Source organism: Antennarius striatus, chromosome 16 (assembly GCF_040054535.1).
Source record: "Antennarius striatus isolate MH-2024 chromosome 16, ASM4005453v1, whole genome shotgun sequence".
Classification (NCBI taxonomy): Eukaryota; Metazoa; Chordata; class Actinopteri; order Lophiiformes; family Antennariidae; genus Antennarius; species Antennarius striatus.
The window spans coordinates 3813341-3833089 of NC_090791.1; the positions used below are offsets into that span (position 1 = coordinate 3813341).

A 19749-nucleotide genomic window follows, 5' to 3' on the forward strand; every position below is an offset into this window, starting at 1 on the left:
AATTTAAATTATTATCTCTTTAAATGTGAATTAAAGCAGGATAAACAATCCCGCTTGCACCTCCTGTATATTTTTTAATAATCTCTCGGTACAAACATTTCTCCGTCCTCGAGCGCCGAGGCATTCATCTTTTATTAAATAAAAATTCAAAATAGAAACTGTAGAAAAGTCACTAACAAGTATCGGCACAGACGCCCAAGACTTGTGAAATCTCATAGTCTTAAGGGGCTGATGACAGCCAAGACGGAATCTGTCAATCGTTGGGTTTGATCAACACGATGGATGGATTCTCCCTCATTCTTCAGCTGGGGTCGGCGCTTCTCAGCCAGGAGGGGTGTGGGTGGGGGGTTGGGGGGGTGAGTTTGTTGCTTCCTGCTGGACGAGTTCATCTGAGAGGAAGGCCGACATCCGTGAATGGGGGAGGCGTCCCGCTCCGGAGACGGGACGGGGGTCAGTCAGTCTTCAGTCTCTCCGGTGTCCCACTTGGTTTTGGGTTCCTGCCACCAGTCGGCCAGGAAGGACTCCTCGTAGTCGCCCATGCCTTCGAACTCCGCGTCGGGATGCTCGGACCGGGACACGCCCGTTTCCTCTGGACTGACCTCGCCCTTCAATGGAAAAAAAAAGCCGAGTCAGGAGTATTTTCCCACCATGCCTCCGTTCTAACACTATTCTCCTTCTCGTCTGAATAAGTCAGGTCCTAAGCAGACGTGGGAGGAGCTGACCTGTGTTTAACGGGCGAGACACGACACCTCCCGGCCACATACCACACATCACTGCCGGAAAACACAGCCCCCATCTCCTTCATCCTCAGCGACGTCTTCCTCATGCTCCCCCTTCCATAATCTCAACAGCAGTTTGCACTTAACTCTGGAAAAATGCGGCGGTCTCCCCGCCGCTGAGGTCAAAGGGGTCGCTTCAGAGGTCATTATTTTACTCCTAATGTTTACTCGTGTGGAAGGTTTCGGTTTTAGCTCCCAGAGTTTGGGGATTTGTCTTAATTTATCTACTTAAAATGACATCACAGATAGATTTACGTTAGCAGGCTCCCATCACACATCCAGGATTAAGATATCTCAAACCTGGACGTTAATCTCAGCTCCTGTCAGCTTGGTATTTACTTCCACAAACTCCATTTTTCTTTCTTTGAAATATGTAAACTATGTAAACAATGACGGACGGAATGCAACTTCAGTTGTCATTATTTCATACCTCATCATCTATGTGCAGATAGTTCAGTGCAAACTCCAGCATCTCCTTCTGCTTGGTCGTCACGTTGAAATACCTCAGAGCCTCCTGGAATTAAAAAACACACACACAAAAAAACCCCAAAAAAACATCAGCTCCCTCGAAACAAACCGTCTCAGAAACACATTTGTCCTCCTGTCCTTCTGTTTTCTGCTTTTACAGCGTCTCCGTTTGGAAACCTTGAATTATTTACAAAGGCGTCTCCAGAAGGGAAAAGATGTTTACGGGCCAGAGCGAAGCTGGTTCACCGCCGCCGCTGCCAACTGCTGCAGCCCCGGGTCTGAACGTTAGAACGGCCTTTATGAGAGTGTGAGGGCTGCTAATTGCCACCCTTAGATCGTGTTAATGTTTGCGGCGAGGCCACTTCATGCTACAGCTTTTCTGCTTCGGTTTAATGAACAGCCAGTGTGAATTCTCTGCTGCCTCTGAAGTCCAAAGAGACGGACGAAGCAACAATTTCAAGTCAATTTTTTTTAAATTTGCCTTTTAACAGGCAGAAAACTTGAGCAGAACCCAAAACTCAGAAGGTAAATATACCCAAAAGTTCTTAAAACTTCCAACTACAACCGTTTTCTGCTTGGAATTGTTTGTTTAATTTGCATCTTTTTAAATATTCTATTCCAAAAACTGAATAAGTAAATAAATCTGGGTTCCACTCACCGGCCGTGGCCGGAAGTCTGTTTCCTCCAGCCCCCACTGCTCCCGGTAGAAGCGGTAATATTCCACGTTCCGCTGCATCACCTGGTCGTTGGGGTCGAACAGCACGTAGCTGGCGGCGCACGGAGCCGCGTTCTTGACGTCGTTCACTGCAAAACGGATGACGTGACAAAGCGTTTTGGTGCGTGACGCGGACGGATCGGGTCGCCATCGGTCATTGCACTTACGTTTATAGTAGGAGAACTGGAGGTAGTGGTACATGGTGGCCACAAACTTCTCCACGAAGAAGCCTCCCACGCTGGGCGTGAGGTGCTGCTCGCATTTCACCTTACATTTCAGCACCTCGGTGTAGAGATCTACGGGAAGCGGGAGGGACAAGGTGAGCAAAACATTCATTCGTCCGGTTCATACCGGATGGAACGGTTCTCCTCTGACCTGCCAGGGTCGGGTAGAAATCCTTGAACTCCAGGATCTCGTAGGAACCTTCGCAGCCCGCTAAGCAGTTGTCGTATATCTCAAAGTAGTGCGTGACGGATTGTTCCATGTTGCGGGCGCTGCTGCTGAAGTCGCCGCTGTTGAACAGGGTGACGCTCTTCAAGAAGAAACTCTGGAGGAAACAAGATGCTCATCAGAGTCCAGGAGGTTCATCTGGATGGATGAAGATGATGGAATGTAGGGACACGAACCTCATAAGGCTGCTCCTCGTGATCGATCAGATATTCCTCCACGTCGAACAGCGTCTTATAGTATTTCATGTTCTTGGTGAGGGAAGGGTCCTTCGGGTTCTTCTTCAGGTAGGTGTGGGCCGCCGCCACGGCCTTCTCCACGTTGTTGAGCTGAAGTGAGAAAAACAGCAAAAATTGACATAATGATCACTAATAAATAAAGATTACCACGTCCGATTGTCAAATAAATAAAACAATAAAATTACATCAAGTCTGATTTACATCTAACAGAATCTTTCAGACCAGTTTTTTTTTTTTTTTAATGATGCTTCGGTGCGTTTGCTGCGTGAGCAAAACCCCCATCGGAGGTGAAGAATGGACGGATTGTTTGAGAGGGGGGACAACTGGTGGAAGAGACGTGGCAAACGCCCTCCCTCCTGCCAGGAGAGGCAGGAAGGAGCAGCGGGGGAGTCACGCTGCTCCCCTCCAGACTACAAACTTCCTCTCGGTGAGTCGAGGAACACGATTTCATCTTTACGCACAGTTATGGCACAGCGAGACGAGTCCACGCGCAATTAATCGTGCGTAGATTTACGCGTATGAGCTGTAATACATCAAATCACACAACATTCATATCTTTAAGAGCTATCTAGAGCATATTTTTGGGGGGGAGGGGGGGTTGAGTCCTAAAGGCCTGCGCCAAACCTCCTGGTCTCACCTGGAAGTGCGCGTACTGGATGTACCGATACGGGATCCGTTGCTCGAAAGTTTCCAGGACATCCCTCCGCGGGTAGGCGAGGGTGAACACTGGAAAATCTGCCTTGCACTTCTTCAGACACGCAGCCCTCAGCAGGATGTGGCGCACGACGTGGAGGCTGCTGTCGGCGAACAGGGTATGGTTGTCCCGGCTGACGGCGCTGCAGTTGCGGCTGCAGAAAACCTCGCTGTCCCGCAGCAGCCGGTGGAGCCGCAGGCTGAGCTCCAGGTATTTGACGCTCTCAGCCCAGTTTTGCGCACCGTACTGGTCCAGTGCGTAACCGTACGCAGAGTCCAGAGGCATGATGTCCTTCTGGGGGAAACTCTTCAGGCTGTACGTCTCGTACTGCGACTCCACCAGCGCCGGGAGGAGAAGGGCCACGCACAGGCCCCGCAGGAGCATCCTGAACCGCCACCGGCTCCGGTAGAGGGTCGATGGTGTTTTTGAGTGAAGCTTCCTCCTCAGTTCTTCACCGGGGGAAACTTTCACGTCGGCCTGAAAGTAAATTAGTCAAACTGATCGAGTAGAAGCTGTCCGGACGAGCAAACTGGATGGGTCCTTCAAAATAAAAGCACTAATTCTACCCAGTCAGTTGGAACCATCTGGAAAGTCGTATCCGTTTTTGATTTTTAATGTGCTTCTTTTACAATAAATATATTACATATTGTACAGTACAGTTCAGGAAACGGTGATAACATTGTTTGTGTATTTTTAGTGACATTTTGGCACTGCATTAAAAACCTTACCAAACCAAATTGTAGTTTGCAAACCTATTGGTAACTATCTTATGTTAAGGGGTATATAATTCATATAGTTGTACCTGCAGATAATTTATTTTATAGAACGAAGGTTTCAGAAAACGTCATGCATTTTATACTTCAAAAACAAAGAATTTTTTTTATTAATATATAGCTGTGAGGCAGGCAAACGCAACGCTTCTGCTTTTATTTTGAAGAGAAAATTCCACACACCCGGAATAAATAGACTTAACTTTCATAAACTTGACACACGTCACAGTCGTCAGGATTCCGTTTTTCCAGGGTCTCCTGACCCACAAACCTTTTCGGTTTCATTTCTGTTGTTTTTACTTTAATCCATTCAAACTTTTAATTCATTCCAACTTTTTAACAGATGAGGTTTTCAGAACACAGAGCTCTGATTTCTATTGGGCTGCATTCCTGGACACAGGACAGGCTGAGACAAGCTTCAAAAACTATCAGTGTTGTTGTCACATCACCCGTGGGTAAATCTAACATCTGTGGAACCTTCACGTTCACCATGATGGAGGAACCAGTCTATACATAGATGGAGGATAGTGGGTGGTATCCAGAGTCGTGAAACAGATTGTATTCTATAATTATAATCATATAATATTATAATCGTGGGACCAGGCCTCTGTCTGACACAAGCATTACACGTTTGCAGAATTCCATTAAAAAGTGGGTGGGGGCCCAGGAGCCACTCCTCCCTCCTGCTTCTGCTCCGTGTAGTGCGTGACCCCAAAGATGTGTGAAGCGTCACAGAGAACCCGAACAAACCGGAAATTAGTTTCATCACGCAGTAAAATGCTGTAAAACGTTGTATTACGTATTTGTGTTTCCTGAGAAATTTATGATATTTTTTTTGGTGTTATTTTTGTCCAGTTTTTATTGCTCATTAAAAGTTAATCGGAACCATAACCAAAATAAAACAGAAAAACACTCAAACAATTTTTTTTTGTGAATGTCGTGCTTTTATTCTTGTAGTCCATAACGGATGTTGTCGGTCTCATTCCGGAAGTCTTGACGCAGCGGCTCCTAGCCAGGGCTCGGCTGCGCCGCTTTTCTCTCCCCTCCAGCCGCATCACCGCCGCTGGCGGACGGGATCGACTCCCACCGCGGACTTTAGTGATCGGATCAAGTCTCCAATGGATCGGATCGCATTTGCGGTTTTTCTCCTCCTCCGTTCGGCCGCCGTGACGAGCGAAGCGGAGCCGATGGTGGACGTTGTTGTCGATCGGTACGACATCCCGAAACTTTGTCCCCGGGAAGTGGGAACGGAGGATTTTGTCCGGTATCACTTCAACGGCTCCCTGTTTGCGAACGGGAAGAAGTTTGACTCCAGGTGAGGTCAAAGGTTCGATGTCAGGAATCCATTGCATCTTTAAGTAAATAAGAAGAATCCTCACCTGCGTGGAGGTGATAATATAACATTATGACGTAACAAACGTCGCGTAACGGTCACGTTTATGTCGTCATGTCGTTTTTCCGGTACCTGGAGTTCCTATTATTCCTGTTGTTTCGAACGGGGAAACCGTGGCTGTACAATTAACGCGTGAATCCGTGGTGCGTTCAGGGTCATCGATAATTTGATGCAGCTGATGCTTCGGCTGCAGACGTGTCAAACGGTCCTGATTGATCTGGACGTGTTCAATCTGTGCCTTTTTTTTAAACTTGCAGGGTTTTTCTATAGAAGTTCCTGCAGCGGTTCTGTTTGGACGAATGAAAAACACGCAGAGATTTTTGATGGTGATGCAACTCTAGTTTTTTTTTTTTTTTTTTTTTTTTTTTTAGAAATGTGAAACATGGAGGTTGATGATAAAACCAAAAAGTTGAATGATTTATTTCTAACTTAATTAATTCAAACTTACGATCTGAATTCTGTATTGAATTCTGTCTGTATTCTGTTTTATTATTCTTGCGTTTTTTTTATTTTCTGTTTTTATACTTGTTCTTTTTTGCATTCTATTCCATTCTCCTCTCTTCTATTTTTTCTTTTCTATTCTATTCTATCTCCACCCCTCCTTTCCAGTCACGACCGGGGCAAGGCCTTCGTCAGCCAGGTGGGGCTGGGAAGACTCATCATGGGGATGGACCGCGGTCTTCAGGGCATGTGCGTGAACGAGCGAAGGAGGATCATCATCCCCCCACACCTGGCTTATGGAAGCGTGGGGACAGGTGAGGAGAAACTACGGAAGCCTGAAGCAATCAGTTTGGTTTGACTCTATCATTAGACTGACACGCTGCCTTGTAGGCGGCGTCATTCCCCCCGACGCCGTGTTGGTGTATGACGTCCTCCTTCTGGATGTATGGAACCCGGCTGATGAGGTTGATATCCGGACGCTCCACAAACCCCCAGCCTGTAAACGCACCGCCGCCGCCACCGACTTCATCCGGTACCACTACAACGGCACCCTGCTGACCGGCGCGCCCTTCGACTCCAGGTGAGTCCAAACCGAAAGGATTTCTTCTCTTTCTTCTTTGATTTTTAAAATCTCTTCTTTTGTTTAGTTACTCGAGGAACGCGACCTACGACACCTACCTGGGGCAGGGTGACATCATCAAGGGCATGGACCAGGGGCTTCTGGGCATGTGCGTTGGGGAGATAAGGTTCATCATCGTCCCTCCTTTCCTGGCCTACGGAGGGAACGGCTCCGGTACTTAAAAGAGAAGTTACCTACAATCCTTTCTTGCTGTTAATGCGTTCCAGGACACACCCACGAAAAATAAAATTTCACAATATAGCGAGAAACTATTTATCCTATTATTTAAGGTAATTTAAATGTTTTAACGTCTGGAGATCACGTCGTTTTTGTCCTGAGTCTTGTCACAATCCAATAATCTGGATCCAGATGATGATCTGGATGACCAACAAAACCTGATTGTTTCTTATTCTTCTGGAAAGTTTCACACCTCAGAAGTTTCTATTTTAATCTCGCTAGCGGTCAAATAAAGAAACCAGACTTCCGTGTCGAACTTTTAAGACGTCCCTAATTCCATTTGCGTCGCTGCAAGTCACTGCATGTTCAAAGTTTCATACCGCGCTGACAAGAAGGAAAGAAAATTCTCCCTAGAAGATGGGAAATTTACCCCAACAATGCAGGAAAAAAATACTGACATTGATGTTTTAAGTGTTTATTTATGAGAGTTCATTTCCCCTGAAGGAAGTCACATTCCCCCTCACGCCACGCTGGTGTTCGAGGTGCTGCTGGTGGACGTGTTCAACCCCAAAGACGAGCTGATGGTGGAGGTGAAGGAGGTTCCTGAAGGCTGCTCCAGGAGGACGGTGAAGGGGGATTTCATCCGGTACCACTACAACGGGAGCTTTCAGGACGGCACGGCCTTTGACTCGAGGTAAACCCCGGCGCCTCCTCCGTCCTCTGACAGTAGTAGAAATCAAACTGACCCTGAGTTCTACCCTTTTTTCTGCCAGCTACCAACGAAACAGCACCTACAACACTTACGTGGGCATGGGGTATGTGATCCCAGGGATAGACAAAGCCCTGCAGGGGCTGTGCATGGGCGAGAAGAGGCGGGTCATCGTTCCTCCTCACATGGCGTACGGCGGCGAAGGAGTCGGTGAGCGATGGACCTGCATTCAGAAAGTAAACAAGTCTAAAAGTAGACCCACTAACTCCTGATCCACCTGTCCTGTTCACAGGAGACCTCATTCCTGGCTCTGCCGTGCTGGTCTTTGACATTCACGTCATTGATTTCCACAATCCCGAAGATCCGGTCCAGATTAAAGTGACCCACAAGCCCCCGGGCTGCAGTGTGACCAGCGAAGCAGATGATTTGATCCAGTATCGGTATAACTGCTCCCTGATGGACGGAACCCTGCTGTACTCCTCGTGAGCGCCCCCTGCTGTTCGATCTGCATCCTCCTCCCGGTTCATGCATGCAAACGTTGCCGGGTCTGACAGAGTTCAGAGGGGTTGGAACCACCTTCTTCTCACGAATGCATTTGTAAAAAAACCCACAAAAAAGTGCATACCTGCACGGCTCGAGGGTTTTAACACGTGGAAGGAGTTTCATTTAGTTTCTGTTTTCCCTTCTGTTTCCAGGGACCAGTTCGACTCGCCTTCCGTCACCTCACTCGGTGTGAACAAGGTGATCCCGGGTCTGGAAAAAGGGCTGAGCGGTATGTGTGTAGGCGAGCGGAGAGAAGTGGTCGTTCCTCCACACTGGGGACACGGAGAAAATGGAGGTGAATCACAGGAGCTGCTCACGTCAGACTCTGCACACATTTTCTCCACATCCTGAATCATATTTTCTCACCTTCATCTGGGCTGAAACGGCTCTGATTTTAGTTTCAAGTTTGTAAAAGCAGAGCCATTTCAGGTCGGTCGGTCTAAAAAAAAAAATTTTTCGGTCAGTTTAAAAAATTTTTTTGGGGTCGGTCAGTTGGTCAAAAAAATGTTTTTTCACTTGGTCAAAAAAAAACATTTCTGTCGGTCAGTCTAAAAAATTTTTTTTCGATCAGTCGGTTAGTCGGTCTACAAAAATTTTTTTTGGGTCAGTTGGTCGGTCTAAAAAATTTTTGGGGTCATTTGCTGTAAAAAAAATGTTTTTACAGCAAAATTTTTTTTGGTCTTTCAGTCAGTCGAAAAACATTTTTTTCGGTCAGTCACCCGGTTAGTGAGTCTGAACGTCCGTAGCTGTTCTGTATTTCATTTAGGTACGTCTAACGTTGGTCAGTTGAAAAAAATTTTTTCGGCAAGGTCGGTCTAAAAAATTTTATTCGATCAGTTGGTCGGTCTAAAAATTTTTTTTACAGCAAAATTTTTTTTGTGTTTCAGTCAGTCAAAAAACATTTTTTTCAGTCAGTCACCCTGTTAGTGTGTCTGGACGTCCGTAGCTGTTATGTATTTCATTTAGGTTCATCTAACGTTGGTCAGTTGAAAAAAAATTTCAATCGGTTGGTCCATCTACAAACTTTTTATTTTTTGGTCAGTCAAAAAAATTTTTGGTGAGTTGGTCCAAAAATAAATTTCTGTCAGTGTAAAAAAATTTTTTTTCGGTCGGTTTAAGAAATTTTCAGTTGCTTGGTTGGTCTAAAAAATTGTGGTCAGTCGAAAAAAATTTTTTCAGCAAGGTCGGTCTAAAAATTTTTTTTCGATCAGTCGGTTGGTCAGTTTAAAAAACTTTTTGGGTTGTTGTAAAAAAAATTTTTTTTCGACCAGTTGAGAAAATTTTTTTTTCCTGTTGGTCAGTATAAAAACATTTATTTGGTCTTTCGGTCAGTCAAAAAAAATTTTTTTTTTCGGTCAGTCACCCGGTTAGGGTGTCCAAACGTCCATAGTTGTTATTTATTTCATTTAGGTTCGTCAAAAGTTGGTCAATTGAAAAAAAAATTCAATCAGTTGGTCCATCTACAAAATTTTTATTTTTTGGTCAGTCAAAATTTTTTCGGTGAGTTGGTCAAAAAAAATTTTTTCTGTCGGTCAGTGTAAAAAAAATTTTTTTCGGTCGGTTGAAAAAATTTCAGTTGCTTGGTTGGTCTAAAAAATTGGTCAGTCGAAAAAAAAATTTTCGGCAAGGTCGGTCTAAAAATTTTTTTTCTGTCAGTTGGTCATTCAAAAAAAGGCTATAAAAAATGTTTTTTCAGTCGGCCGAAAAATTTTTCAGTCGATTGATTTTTCTAAAAGAAAATGTTTGGTTTTGGTCTTTTGATCAGTTGAAAAACTTTTCGGTCGGTCAGTCGAAAAAAAAAAAATTCTGTTGGTATGAAAAAATTTTGTTTTTAGGTTCGTCTGAAGTTGGTCAGTTGAAAAAAAAATTCAATTGGTTGTTCCATCTACAAAATTTTTATTTTTTGGTTAGTCAAAATTTTTTTCGCTGAGTTGGTCAAAAAATTTTTTTTCTGTCGGTCAGTCTAAAAAATATATTTTTCGGTTGGTTGAAAAAATTTTCAGTTGCTTGGTTGGTCTAAAAAATTGTGTTCAGTCTAAAAAAAATTTTCGGCAAGTTTGGTCAAAAATTTTTTTTTTTCTGTTGGTCAGTCTAAAAAAATTTTTTTCAATCAGTCGGTTGGTCGGTCTAAAAAATGTTTTTCCGGTCAGTTGGTCGGTCTAAAAAAATTTTTGGGTCATTTGCTGTAAAAAATTTTTTTTTACAGCAAAATTTTTTTGGTCTTTCGGTCAGTCAAACAACATTTTTTTCAGTCAGTCACCCAGTTAGTGTGTCTGAACGTCCGTAGCTGTTATGTATTTCATTTAGGTTTGTCTAACGTTGGTCAGTTGAAAAAAAATTTCAATCGGTTAGTCCATCTACAAAATGTTTGTTTTTTGGTTAGTCAAAAAATTTTTTGGTGAGTTGGTCAAAAAAAAAATTTCTGTCGGTCAGTCTAAAAAAAATGTTTTTTCGGTCGGTTGAAGAAATTTTCAGTTGCTTGGTTGGCCTAAAAAATTGTGGTCAGTCGAAAAAATTTTTTCAGCAAGGTCGGTCTAAAAATTTTTTTTCGATCAGTCGGTTGGTCGGTCTAAAAACTTTTTCAGTCGGTTGGACAGTCTAAAAAACTCTGGGTTGTTGTAAAAAAAAATTTTTTCGACCAGTTGAAAAAATTTTTTTTTCCTGTCGGTCAGAAAAAAAACATTTATTTGGTCTTCCGGTCAGTCGAAAAAAAAAATTTCGGCAAGGTCGGTCTAAAAATTTTCTTTCTGTCAGTTGGTCATTCAAAAAAAGGCTATAAAAAATGTTTTTTCAGTCGGCCGAAAAAATTTTCAGTCGATTGATTTTTCTAAAAGAAAATGTTTGGTTTTGGTCTTTTGATCAGTTGAAAAACTTTTCGGTCGGTCAGTCGAAAAAAAAAAAATTCTGTTGGTATGAAAAAATTTTGTTTTTAGGTTCGTCTGAAGTTGGTCAGTTAAAAAAAAAATTCAATCGGTTGTTCCATCTACAAAATTTTTATTTTTTGGTTAGTCAAAATTTTTTTCGCTGAGTTGGTCAAAAAATTTTTTTTCTGTCGGTCAGTCTAAAAAATATATTTTTCGGTTGGTTGAAAAAATTTTCAGTTGCTTGGTTGGTCTAAAAAATTGTGTTCAGTCTAAAAAAAATTTTCGGCAAGTTTGGTCAAAAAAATTTTTTTTTCTGTTGGTCAGTCTAAAAAAATTTTTTTCAGTCGGTTGGTCGGTCTAAAAAATTTTTTTCCGGTCAGTTGGTCGGTCTAAAAAAATTTTTGGGTCATTTGCTGTAAAAATTTTTTTTACAGCAAAATTTTTTTGGTCTTTCGGTCAGTCAAAAAACATTTTTTTCAGTCAGTCACCCAGTTAGTGTGTCTGAACGTCCGTAGCTGTTATGTATTTCATTTAGGTTTGTCTAACGTTGGTCAGTTGAAAAAAAATTTCAATCGGTTAGTCCATCTACAAAATGTTTGTTTTTTGGTTAGTCAAAAAATTTTTTGGTGAGTTGGTCAAACAAAAAATTTCTGTCGGTCAGTCTAAAAAAATGTTTTTTTCGGTCGGTTGAAGAAATTTTCAGTTGCTTGCTTGGTCTAAAAAATTGTGGTCAGTCGAAAAAAAATTTTCAGCAAGGTCGGTCTAAAAATTTTTTTTCGATCAGTCGGTTGGTCGGTCTAAAAACTTTTTCAGTCGGTTGGACAGTCTAAAAAACTCTGGGTTGTTGTAAAAAAAAATTTTTTCGACCAGTTGAAAAATTTTTTTTATCCTGTCGGTCAGAAAAAAAACATTTATTTGGTCTTCCGGTTAGTCAAAAAAATTTTTTTTTTCGGTCAGTCACCCGGTTAGTGTGTCTGAACATCCATAGTTGTTATTTATTTCATTTAGGTTCGTCTAAAGTTGGTCAGTTGAAAAAAAAATTCAATCGGTTGGTCCAACTACAAAATTTTTATTTTTTGGTCAGTCAAAATTTTTTTCGGTGAGTTGGTCAAAAAAATTTTTTTCTGTCGGTCAGTGTAAAAAAATTTTTTTTCGGTCGGTTGAAAAAATTTCAGTTGCTTGGTTGGTCTAAAAAATTGTGGTCAGTCGAAAAAATTTTTTTCGGCAAGGCTGGTCTAAAAAATTTTTTTCTGTCAGTTGGTCATTCAAAAAAGGTTTTTCAGTCGGTTGGTCCATCTACAAATTTTTATTCTTTTTTTCGGTTAGACAAAAAATTTCATTGAGTCGGTTGAAAATAATTTTTTTCTGTCAGTTGGCAGGAGAGATCTTAAAACTTTTTTTCCCCCGTTGGTTGGTGAAAGAAATTTTTTTCGGTCAGTCGGTCTAAAAAAGATTCTTTTCAACCGGTTGGCTGGTATAAACAATTTTTCTTGGTCAGTCTAAAAAAATTTCAGTCGCTATAAAAGACTTTTTGTTGGTCAGTCTAAAAAAATTTTTGGGTCGATTGCTGTAAAAAGAACTTTTTCGACCAGTCCAAAAAAATTTTTTTCCTGTCAGTCGGTATAAAATAATATTTTTGGTCTTTTGGTCAGTCGAAAAAAATTTTTTTTGGTCAGTCACCCGGGTAGTGTGTCTGAACGTCCATAGTTGTTATTTTATTATTATTTTTTTTCTGTTAAGATCCTGGTAAGGTTTATATATATTTGCTAATGTGTGGGTTTCTGGAAGACAATACTGTAAATGGGTACATTTAGGCACGCCTGCGATTTCTGTGAAAAACTGCCCCCAGCCCCCCATCAGAGAAGAGAAAAGTTATGTGGCCCTTACAGGCAAAAGTTTGGAGTTTGGAGTTTTTTCGGTCAGTCGGCTTGGTCAATCTAAAAAAGATTTTTTTTGGTCAACCGACCGACCAAATTTTTTTGGGTCGTCGGTTGGTCCGAAAAATTGTTTTCCACTTGCTTAGTTGGTCTTAAGTGGGTTTTTTTTGGTCAGTCTAAAAAAAATATTTTTTCAGTCAGTTAAACAAAAACATTTTTCTGTTTGTAAAAATTTTTTTTGGTCTTTCGGTCAGTTGAAATCTTTTGTTATTTGGTCAGTCGGTTGGTAAGTCAGTTGAAAAAAAAAATTCTGTTGGTATAAAAAAAATTTTTTTTATGTTTGTCTAAATTTGGTCAGTTGAAAAAAAATTATATCGGTTGGTCCATCTACAATTTTTTTTTTGGTTAGTCAAAATTTTTTTCGCTGAGTTGGTCAAAAAAAATTTTTTCTGTCGGTCAGTCTAAAAAATATATTTTTCGGTTGGTTGAAAAAATTTTCAGTTGCTTGGTTGGTCTAAAAATTTGTGTTCAGTCTAAAAAAAATTTTCGGCAAGTTTGGTCAAAAAAAATTTTTTTTCTGTTGGTCAGTCTAAAAAAATTTTTTTCAGTCGGTTGGTCGGTCTAAAAAATTTTTTTCCAGTCAGTTGGTCGGTCTAAAAAAATTTTTGGGTCATTTGCTGTAAAAAATTTTTTTTTACAGCAAAATTTTTTTGGTCTTTCGGTCAGTCAAAAAACATTTTTTTCAGTCAGTCACCCAGTTAGTGTGTCTGAACGTCCGTAGCTGTTATGTATTTCATTTAGGTTTGTCTAACGTTGGTCAGTTGAAAAAAAATTTCAATCGGTTAGTCCATCTACAAAATGTTTGTTTTTTGGTTAGTCAAAAAATTTTTTGGTGAGTTGGTCAAAAAAAAAATTTCTGTCGGTCAGTCTAAAAAAATGTTTTTTTCGGTCGGTTGAAGAAATTTTCAGTTGCTTGCTTGGTCTAAAAAATTGTGGTCAGTCGAAAAAAAATTTTCAGCAAGGTCGGTCTAAAAAATTTTTTTCGATCAGTCGGTTGGTCGGTCTAAAAACTTTTTCAGTCGGTTGGACAGTCTAAAAAACTCTGGGTTGTTGTAAAAAAAAATTTTTTCGACCAGTTGAAAAATTTTTTTTTTCCTGTCGGTCAGAAAAAAAACATTTATTTGGTCTTCCGGTCAGTCAAAAAAAATTTTTTTTTCGGTCAGTCACCCGGTTAGTGTGTCTGAACATCCATAGTTGTTATTTATTTCATTTAGGTTCGTCTAAAGTTGGTCAGTTGAAAAAAAAATTCAATCGGTTGGTCCATCTACAAAATTTTTATTTTTTGGTCAGTCAAAATTTTTTTCGGTGAGTTGGTCAAAAAAAATTTTTTCTGTCGGTCAGTGTAAAAAAATTTTTTTTCGGTCGGTTGAAAAAATTTCAGTTGCTTGGTTGGTCTAAAAAATTGTGGTCAGTCGAAAAAAATTTTTTCGGCAAGGCTGGTCTAAAAAATTTTTTTCTGTCAGTTGGTCATTCAAAAAAGGTTTTTCAGTCGGTTGGTCCATCTACAAATTTTTATTCTTTTTTTCGGTTAGACAAAAAATTTCATTGAGTCGGTTGAAAATAATTTTTTTCTGTCAGTTGGCAGGAGAGATCTTAAAACTTTTTTTCCCCCGTTGGTTGGTGAAAGAAATTTTTTTCGGTCAGTCGGTCTAAAAAAGATTCTTTTCAACCGGTTGGCTGGTATAAACAATTTTTCTTGGTCAGTCTAAAAAAATTTCAGTCGCTATAAAAGACTTTTTGTTGGTCAGTCTAAAAAAATTTTTGGGTCGATTGCTGTAAAAAGAACTTTTTCGACCAGTCCAAAAAAAATTTTTTTCCTGTCGGTCGGTATAAAATAATTTTTTTGGTCTTTTGGTCAGTCGAAAAAAATTTTTTTTGGTCAGTCACCCGGGTAGTGTGTCTGAACGTCCATAGTTGTTATTTTATTATTATTATTTTTTCTGTTAAGATCCTGGTAAGGTTTATATATATTTGCTAATGTGTGGGTTTCTGGAAGACAATACTGTAAATGGGTACATTTAGGCACGCCTGCGATTTCTGTGAAAAACTGCCCCCAGCCCCCCATCAGAGAAGAGAAAAGTTATGTGGCCCTTACAGGCAAAAGTTTGGAGTTTGGAGTTTTTTCGGTCAGTCGGCTGGTCAATCTAAAAAAGATTTTTTTTGGTCAACCGACCGACCAAATTTCTTTGGGTCGTCGGTTGGTCCGAAAAATTGTTTTCCACTTGCTTAGTTGGTCTTAAGTGGGTTTTTTTTGGTCAGTCTAAAAAAAATATTTTTTCAGTCAGTTAAACAAAAACATTTTTCTGTTTGTAAAAATTTTTTTTGGTCTTTCGGTCAGTTGAAATCTTTTGTTATTTGGTCAGTCGGTTGGTAAGTCAGTTGAAAAAAAAAAATTCTGTTGGTATAAAAAATTTTTTTATGTTTGTCTAAATTTGGTCAGTTGAAAAAAAATTATATCGGTTGGTCCATCTACAATTTTTTTTTTGGTTACACAAAAAAAACATTGAGTCGCTCAGGAAAAAGTTTGGAGTTTGGAGACCCCTGATCTAGATGATTACACATCAGGAAAACTAAATCCGTATTTCTCCTACGTTGGATGTGCTGATTGTAAGTCGCTGTATTTCAAAATAAACCTCATCAATGCAATGTTACTTGTTGACTTTTTTATCTGAAAGTATTTCTTATGAGAAAGGATTTATGTTCTAAAATGTTGATGTTTTCATTAGACATAAGACCACATCGCCAGGACGGCTGCGTCATTTACGATTATTGAGCAAATGAAGGCCGATCCGTGAAAATATTGTCTTGGATGAAACCTTTCCGTGGAGCAAAAAAAGTGATGTAATTCCTCCTCTGACCAGCAGAGGGCGCGTCGAACCCTTTTATAACCAGCAGATTCTAACTTAAAGAATCTCACGAATGATTTTTTTTTTTTCAACCTTTGCTATTCCAATATTTTTTCAAAGGACTCTGATAATGCATTCAACAACTGAACGGTTCCGTATCAATATTCCGATATTGATACATTGATTGATTGGTGTCTGCAGCTGGAGACGTCCCCAGGAGCGCGGTGCTCTTCTTCCAGCTGGAGTTGGTGGAGCTGCAGAAGGGGGTCCCTGAAGGCTTCTTGTTCGTGTGGCTGGGAGACGAACCCGATCCTCTCTTTCCTGCCATGGACCTCAATGCTGACAAAGAGGTCCCTCTAGAGGAGGTGAGCGGAATTATTTTCCTTCATGCATCTTTTTTTTTTTATCCGAATATGTTTCTAACCCTTTTTTTTTTTTTTTTTTTTTTTGCATTCTCCAGTTTTCAGCCTTCATCATGCTCCAGGTGAAAGAGGGCAAAGGTCGTCTCCGGCCGGGGACGGACGCCGACAGCATAATTAAGGACATGTTCCGCTCTCAGGATGTCAATAATGACGGGAAGATCTCAGAGAGTGATCTGCAGCCGGCGGTGGACGAGGGGTCTGAACGGACGAGACGAGAAGAGCTGTGAAAGGAAAGCGTTTGTGTTTCACCTACAGACATGCAGTTACCTCGGTTTCACCGGCTTCTAAGCAACTGTCACACAACTATTATGGAAAATGTTGCTGAGCCTGAAGACAGTTTGCTTTGCTAGAATCTGTAAAAGTCACCTATCTCACTCCCGTCCCGTCAAAGCATTCTAATGAAGCTGAAGCTCACAACGTAAGAAGCTTTTGACGTGTTCCGCAAAGGAAACGGGTGTGAAAGGAAGAGAAACAGTCCTTAGTGATGTCATTTCCTCTTCTAACATTCACGTTTAAAAGGCTTTAATTCGGGCTGGGCCCTTAAATCCAGCATGTTAGTTGATCTTCATAGACATGAGGAATCTCCACTGGTTGTACAGTACATCTGCAGAGGAAATTAAATTGAAAAGTTTGCATAAAATGTTTTATAATAATATGACGATGCCTGTTTTAATTGTTCCACACGTAGGTCGTTCTGTACTATTAGAGCGTTTGTTCTGGATACAGAAGAAAACCTGACGCTCAGGAACAGATGAAATATTTTATTTCAGATGAGCTGTAACATGATGACAACAAAAGACAAGAAGTTCTTGTGTTCTGCTTCAGTTATGTTTCAATCCTCGCTGCCCTGCAGAACTTTTGGACCAACGTTTTTGTAAAAGTGTAAAACTGTCCTGCGGTTAAACTGAGTGTCGTACATCTGAGCACTTTCTCCTGATTTTTTTAATTTCCTATGAAAATCCTGTGCGTTTGAAATGGTTCAACACTTGGTAGTCCTGTGATGTTACATAGAAAAACAACAGAATACAAAACACAACCTCGTATGTAAACCTGATGATACGATGAGGAAATGGAAGACTTGACACAGAGAGGAAATGTTAATATTTAAAAAAAAAAAATCAAGTTTCAGCTTAAAATTCCACCAGTTTTTGTGCGTTTTTCTTTCCCTTCTGCAGTGCGTCCTATTCTGACGACATAAAATCTGCATGACAGAGTAGGCGGGGCTTCTGTCTCATATTGCAGGAAGTTAGTGTGAGGAGAACACCGGAGGCCAGAGATGTGAAAGGGCGGTGCAGAAATCCTCTCAACTGGACTTGTGACTGGTTTTGTGAAATAAAAACACGATGAAACATTCTTAGTTGGTTGTGATAAAAGCTCTTAAGCCGGCATCTTTAGAACTGGAGCCTCCGATGCGCCGCAGCATCCAAACCAAATGTCCTGAGGTATTCTGAACTCTCCGCTCACTTGTTGCCGGTGAGGTAGCGCAGTATCGCGTTCGGGACTTCCATGGTCTCGTCTGTGACCAACACAATGTCGTACGAGTCCAAGTAAGACTGCTTCCTTTCCTCCACCTGAGAAAAACACATCAGACGAGGATTAGCGTGTCGACTGTCGACTATTTGCTTGTGTTTCAGGTCCTTCTGTCATCTCAGGAATGCAAGAAGTACACATGTCCTCAATAAACTAGGGGTGGGGTTAAAGAGTTGCTTGGGTTTAAGTGCTTCTTCTTTACCTTGTCGTTGAGGAACCCGATCTTAAGGATGTTCTCCATGTCTTGTACCCCGTCGGCCATAGTGAGGTCTCCCAGCGAATCCCCCAGCAGCAGCACGTTGGGTCGCGTCCGCAGCTCCTGGAAGTGGCCGGTGTTGAGTAGAGCCCCCTCCCTTTTGTTGTAGATATGGATCAGCACTCCCTTGAAAGCCCTCAACACTCCCTGTACGGACAGATCGGGAGTCAAACTGGTCATTTTAATCCCCGTTGTAGAACGACAGTTCGCGGCGTGTGAAGTACTCACAGATTCATCAAAGTGCATGTAGTTGGAGAAGACTTTGACGTTGGGGTAGAAGACCCCCGCCTGGCGAATGACCTCCTCTAGGATGTCTCCTATTCCAGCAGAGAAGATGAGCAGAGGGATGGTGTGCTCGTGCAGGTGTTTAAAGAAGAACTCGTAGCCATCCCTATTGAGAAATCCCCTCATTATAAGACTTAAAACACAGCTGTCATTAAATAGTTGTTAAATATGGACTTTTAGAAGGCTGATTTCTCACCTCAGCATGGCGTCAGACTCCTCCACCACTACAGCCAGCAGGTCTTTCTTTATCTCCTGCTGCACCAGCAGCTCGTGGGCTTTTGTCCACCTGTGAGGTATAAAAACCATCCAGTGTTTTGCGAACACATAAAAATACACATTTTTAAATTAAAAGCCGTGTAGACATCCTCACCATTCCACCATGAGGGGCAGCTTTTCCTCTATTGACCGGGAGGAGTCGATCTCTATGGGGTAGTACGTGTTGAGGAGCTCCTTCAGCTGACGGGAGAGGACAAAACTCAGAAAACCGTGCCTAGAAAAAACCCACTTCTGCTCTCAATGCTCACTCTTACCTGTCCTTTGCATTCACTGGAGATGAGTTTACTGTTGTCAAGAATATCTGCCAATAAAACACACGACACGGTGAGCAACACTGAGACAAAGACAACCCTAATGGGCATCACAAACTGTAGGTGGACTCACTGTGGCACGTGGGGCACCTTTGACCGTTGTATTTGAACCTTGTGAGGGTCATGTCAAAATCTGAGATCACCTGGATGGAAAATATGAACAAATAAAAATAAACTCACTCATTCATTCCATAGAAGTCAAATGTGTGTACATTTCAGAGGCACGTCATAACAGCTCTGAACTACTTCAGAGGTGATACCAAACCTAAATCTGATCCATTCATGTTTTTAAATGAAAACAATAAGACAATTATTAACCCTTTACAAAAAAACGGTGTGACTTTAAATCGATGATCCAGAATCCAGTCTCAAATGTGAATGACAGACCTGGACGGTATTGGAACCAGCCCTCTCCATGGACCGCAGGACGTCCTGTACCCTCTGAGGGTCCCTCATAAGCACACAGGGGTTGGACAATTCTGGAATCTTAGCATAGGAAATAAATGCAAATGTGTTAATGATTAACGATTATTGTTCACGATTATTGAAGGGGACACGTAATACACAGGTAAAAAAGAGGCGCCAGGGATTTAGAAGCTAGGCTAGCTCTAGTTGCTATACAGTACAGTAGGTACTGGGCTAGCATACAATTAGCTAGCTGCTATGCATTCACGTTAGCGTTAAGTGCATTATTATCTTCCCAAATAATAATAATATAAATTATTACCATTTTGTTTAGACGGTTGTCGATCTGTCGCATATATTTTAACAAAGGGCGTGGTGCCACTTGTCAGTTTCCGTGGAGTCGACGCTAACATCAATTTTTGCTTGGAAAAAAAAACCAGGAAGTATGAACTTCCACTTCCGTTGCCTTCCCAAACTCAAAAAAATGTCGGAATATCTGAATTTTACATTGAATTCATTAAGTCGCGTTATTGAATTTGTATGATAGAATACCGTCTATACAAATTCTGATAAATATGAACATATTTATTAATATCATACAACTTATGTTGTTGACTAAAGCT

At 41.1% G+C, this 19749-nt stretch overlaps 3 protein-coding genes across 3 annotated transcripts; 1 reads left to right on the forward strand and 2 right to left on the reverse strand.

Moving 5' to 3' along the window:
* Positions 1–97: 97 nt before the first annotated feature.
* p3h4 (prolyl 3-hydroxylase family member 4 (inactive)) lies at positions 98–3967 on the reverse strand. Its single transcript, XM_068336968.1, has 7 exons — positions 3286–3967; positions 2589–2738; positions 2338–2509; positions 2130–2258; positions 1906–2051; positions 1210–1293; positions 98–605 (listed from the first exon to the last, which is right to left on the reverse strand). The coding sequence occupies exons 1-7, from the start codon at positions 3724–3726 to the stop codon at positions 456–458; spliced, it is 1272 nt and encodes a 423-aa protein (XP_068193069.1). The 5' UTR covers positions 3727–3967; the 3' UTR covers positions 98–455.
* Positions 3968–5116: 1149 nt separating this feature from the next.
* On the forward strand, positions 5117–16721 carry fkbp10a (FKBP prolyl isomerase 10a). The gene is made up of 10 exons (XM_068337719.1): positions 5117–5427; positions 6115–6260; positions 6337–6526; positions 6594–6739; positions 7247–7436; positions 7516–7661; positions 7744–7933; positions 8147–8289; positions 15843–16006; positions 16102–16721. Exons 1-10 carry the CDS (start codon positions 5231–5233, stop codon positions 16288–16290), a joined length of 1701 nt encoding a protein of 566 aa, XP_068193820.1. The 5' UTR covers positions 5117–5230; the 3' UTR covers positions 16291–16721.
* Positions 16722–17495: 774 nt separating this feature from the next.
* On the reverse strand, positions 17496–19556 carry LOC137610228 (7-methylguanosine phosphate-specific 5'-nucleotidase-like). The gene is made up of 9 exons (XM_068337720.1): positions 19449–19556; positions 19109–19207; positions 18795–18864; positions 18665–18711; positions 18505–18590; positions 18331–18420; positions 18078–18240; positions 17796–17996; positions 17496–17634 (listed from the first exon to the last, which is right to left on the reverse strand). Exons 1-9 carry the CDS (start codon positions 19479–19481, stop codon positions 17524–17526), a joined length of 900 nt encoding a protein of 299 aa, XP_068193821.1. The 5' UTR covers positions 19482–19556; the 3' UTR covers positions 17496–17523.
* Between the last annotated feature and the right edge of the window lie 193 nt (positions 19557–19749).

What these genes read in the sequence shown, in the direction of transcription:
- p3h4 (XM_068336968.1), bottom strand. Translation starts at nt 3,726, where the DNA reads ATGCTCCTGCGGGGCCTGTGCGTGGCCCTTCTCCTCCCGGCGCTGGTG. An exon ending in ACGAGGAGCAGCCTTATGAG is followed by an intron (nt 2,510 to 2,588) that starts GTTCGTGTCCCT and finishes TGTTTCCTCCAG; the next exon opens with AGTTTCTTCTTGAAGAGCGT. An exon ending in CAGACTTCCGGCCACGGCCG is followed by an intron (nt 1,294 to 1,905) that starts GTGAGTGGAACC and finishes TTTTAATTCCAG; the next exon opens with GAGGCTCTGAGGTATTTCAA.
- fkbp10a (XM_068337719.1), top strand. Translation starts at nt 5,231, where the DNA reads ATGGATCGGATCGCATTTGCGGTTTTTCTCCTCCTCCGTTCGGCCGCC. An exon ending in GGCACGGCCTTTGACTCGAG is followed by an intron (nt 7,437 to 7,515) that starts GTAAACCCCGGC and finishes TTTTTCTGCCAG; the next exon opens with CTACCAACGAAACAGCACCT. An exon ending in GGGACACGGAGAAAATGGAG is followed by an intron (nt 8,290 to 15,842) that starts GTGAATCACAGG and finishes TGGTGTCTGCAG; the next exon opens with CTGGAGACGTCCCCAGGAGC.
- LOC137610228 (XM_068337720.1), bottom strand. Translation starts at nt 19,481, where the DNA reads ATGCGACAGATCGACAACCGTCTAAACAAAATG. An exon ending in AAGGTGCCCCACGTGCCACA is followed by an intron (nt 18,712 to 18,794) that starts GTGAGTCCACCT and finishes TTTTATTGGCAG; the next exon opens with ATATTCTTGACAACAGTAAA. An exon ending in GAGTCTGACGCCATGCTGAG is followed by an intron (nt 18,241 to 18,330) that starts GTGAGAAATCAG and finishes ATTTCTCAATAG; the next exon opens with GGATGGCTACGAGTTCTTCT.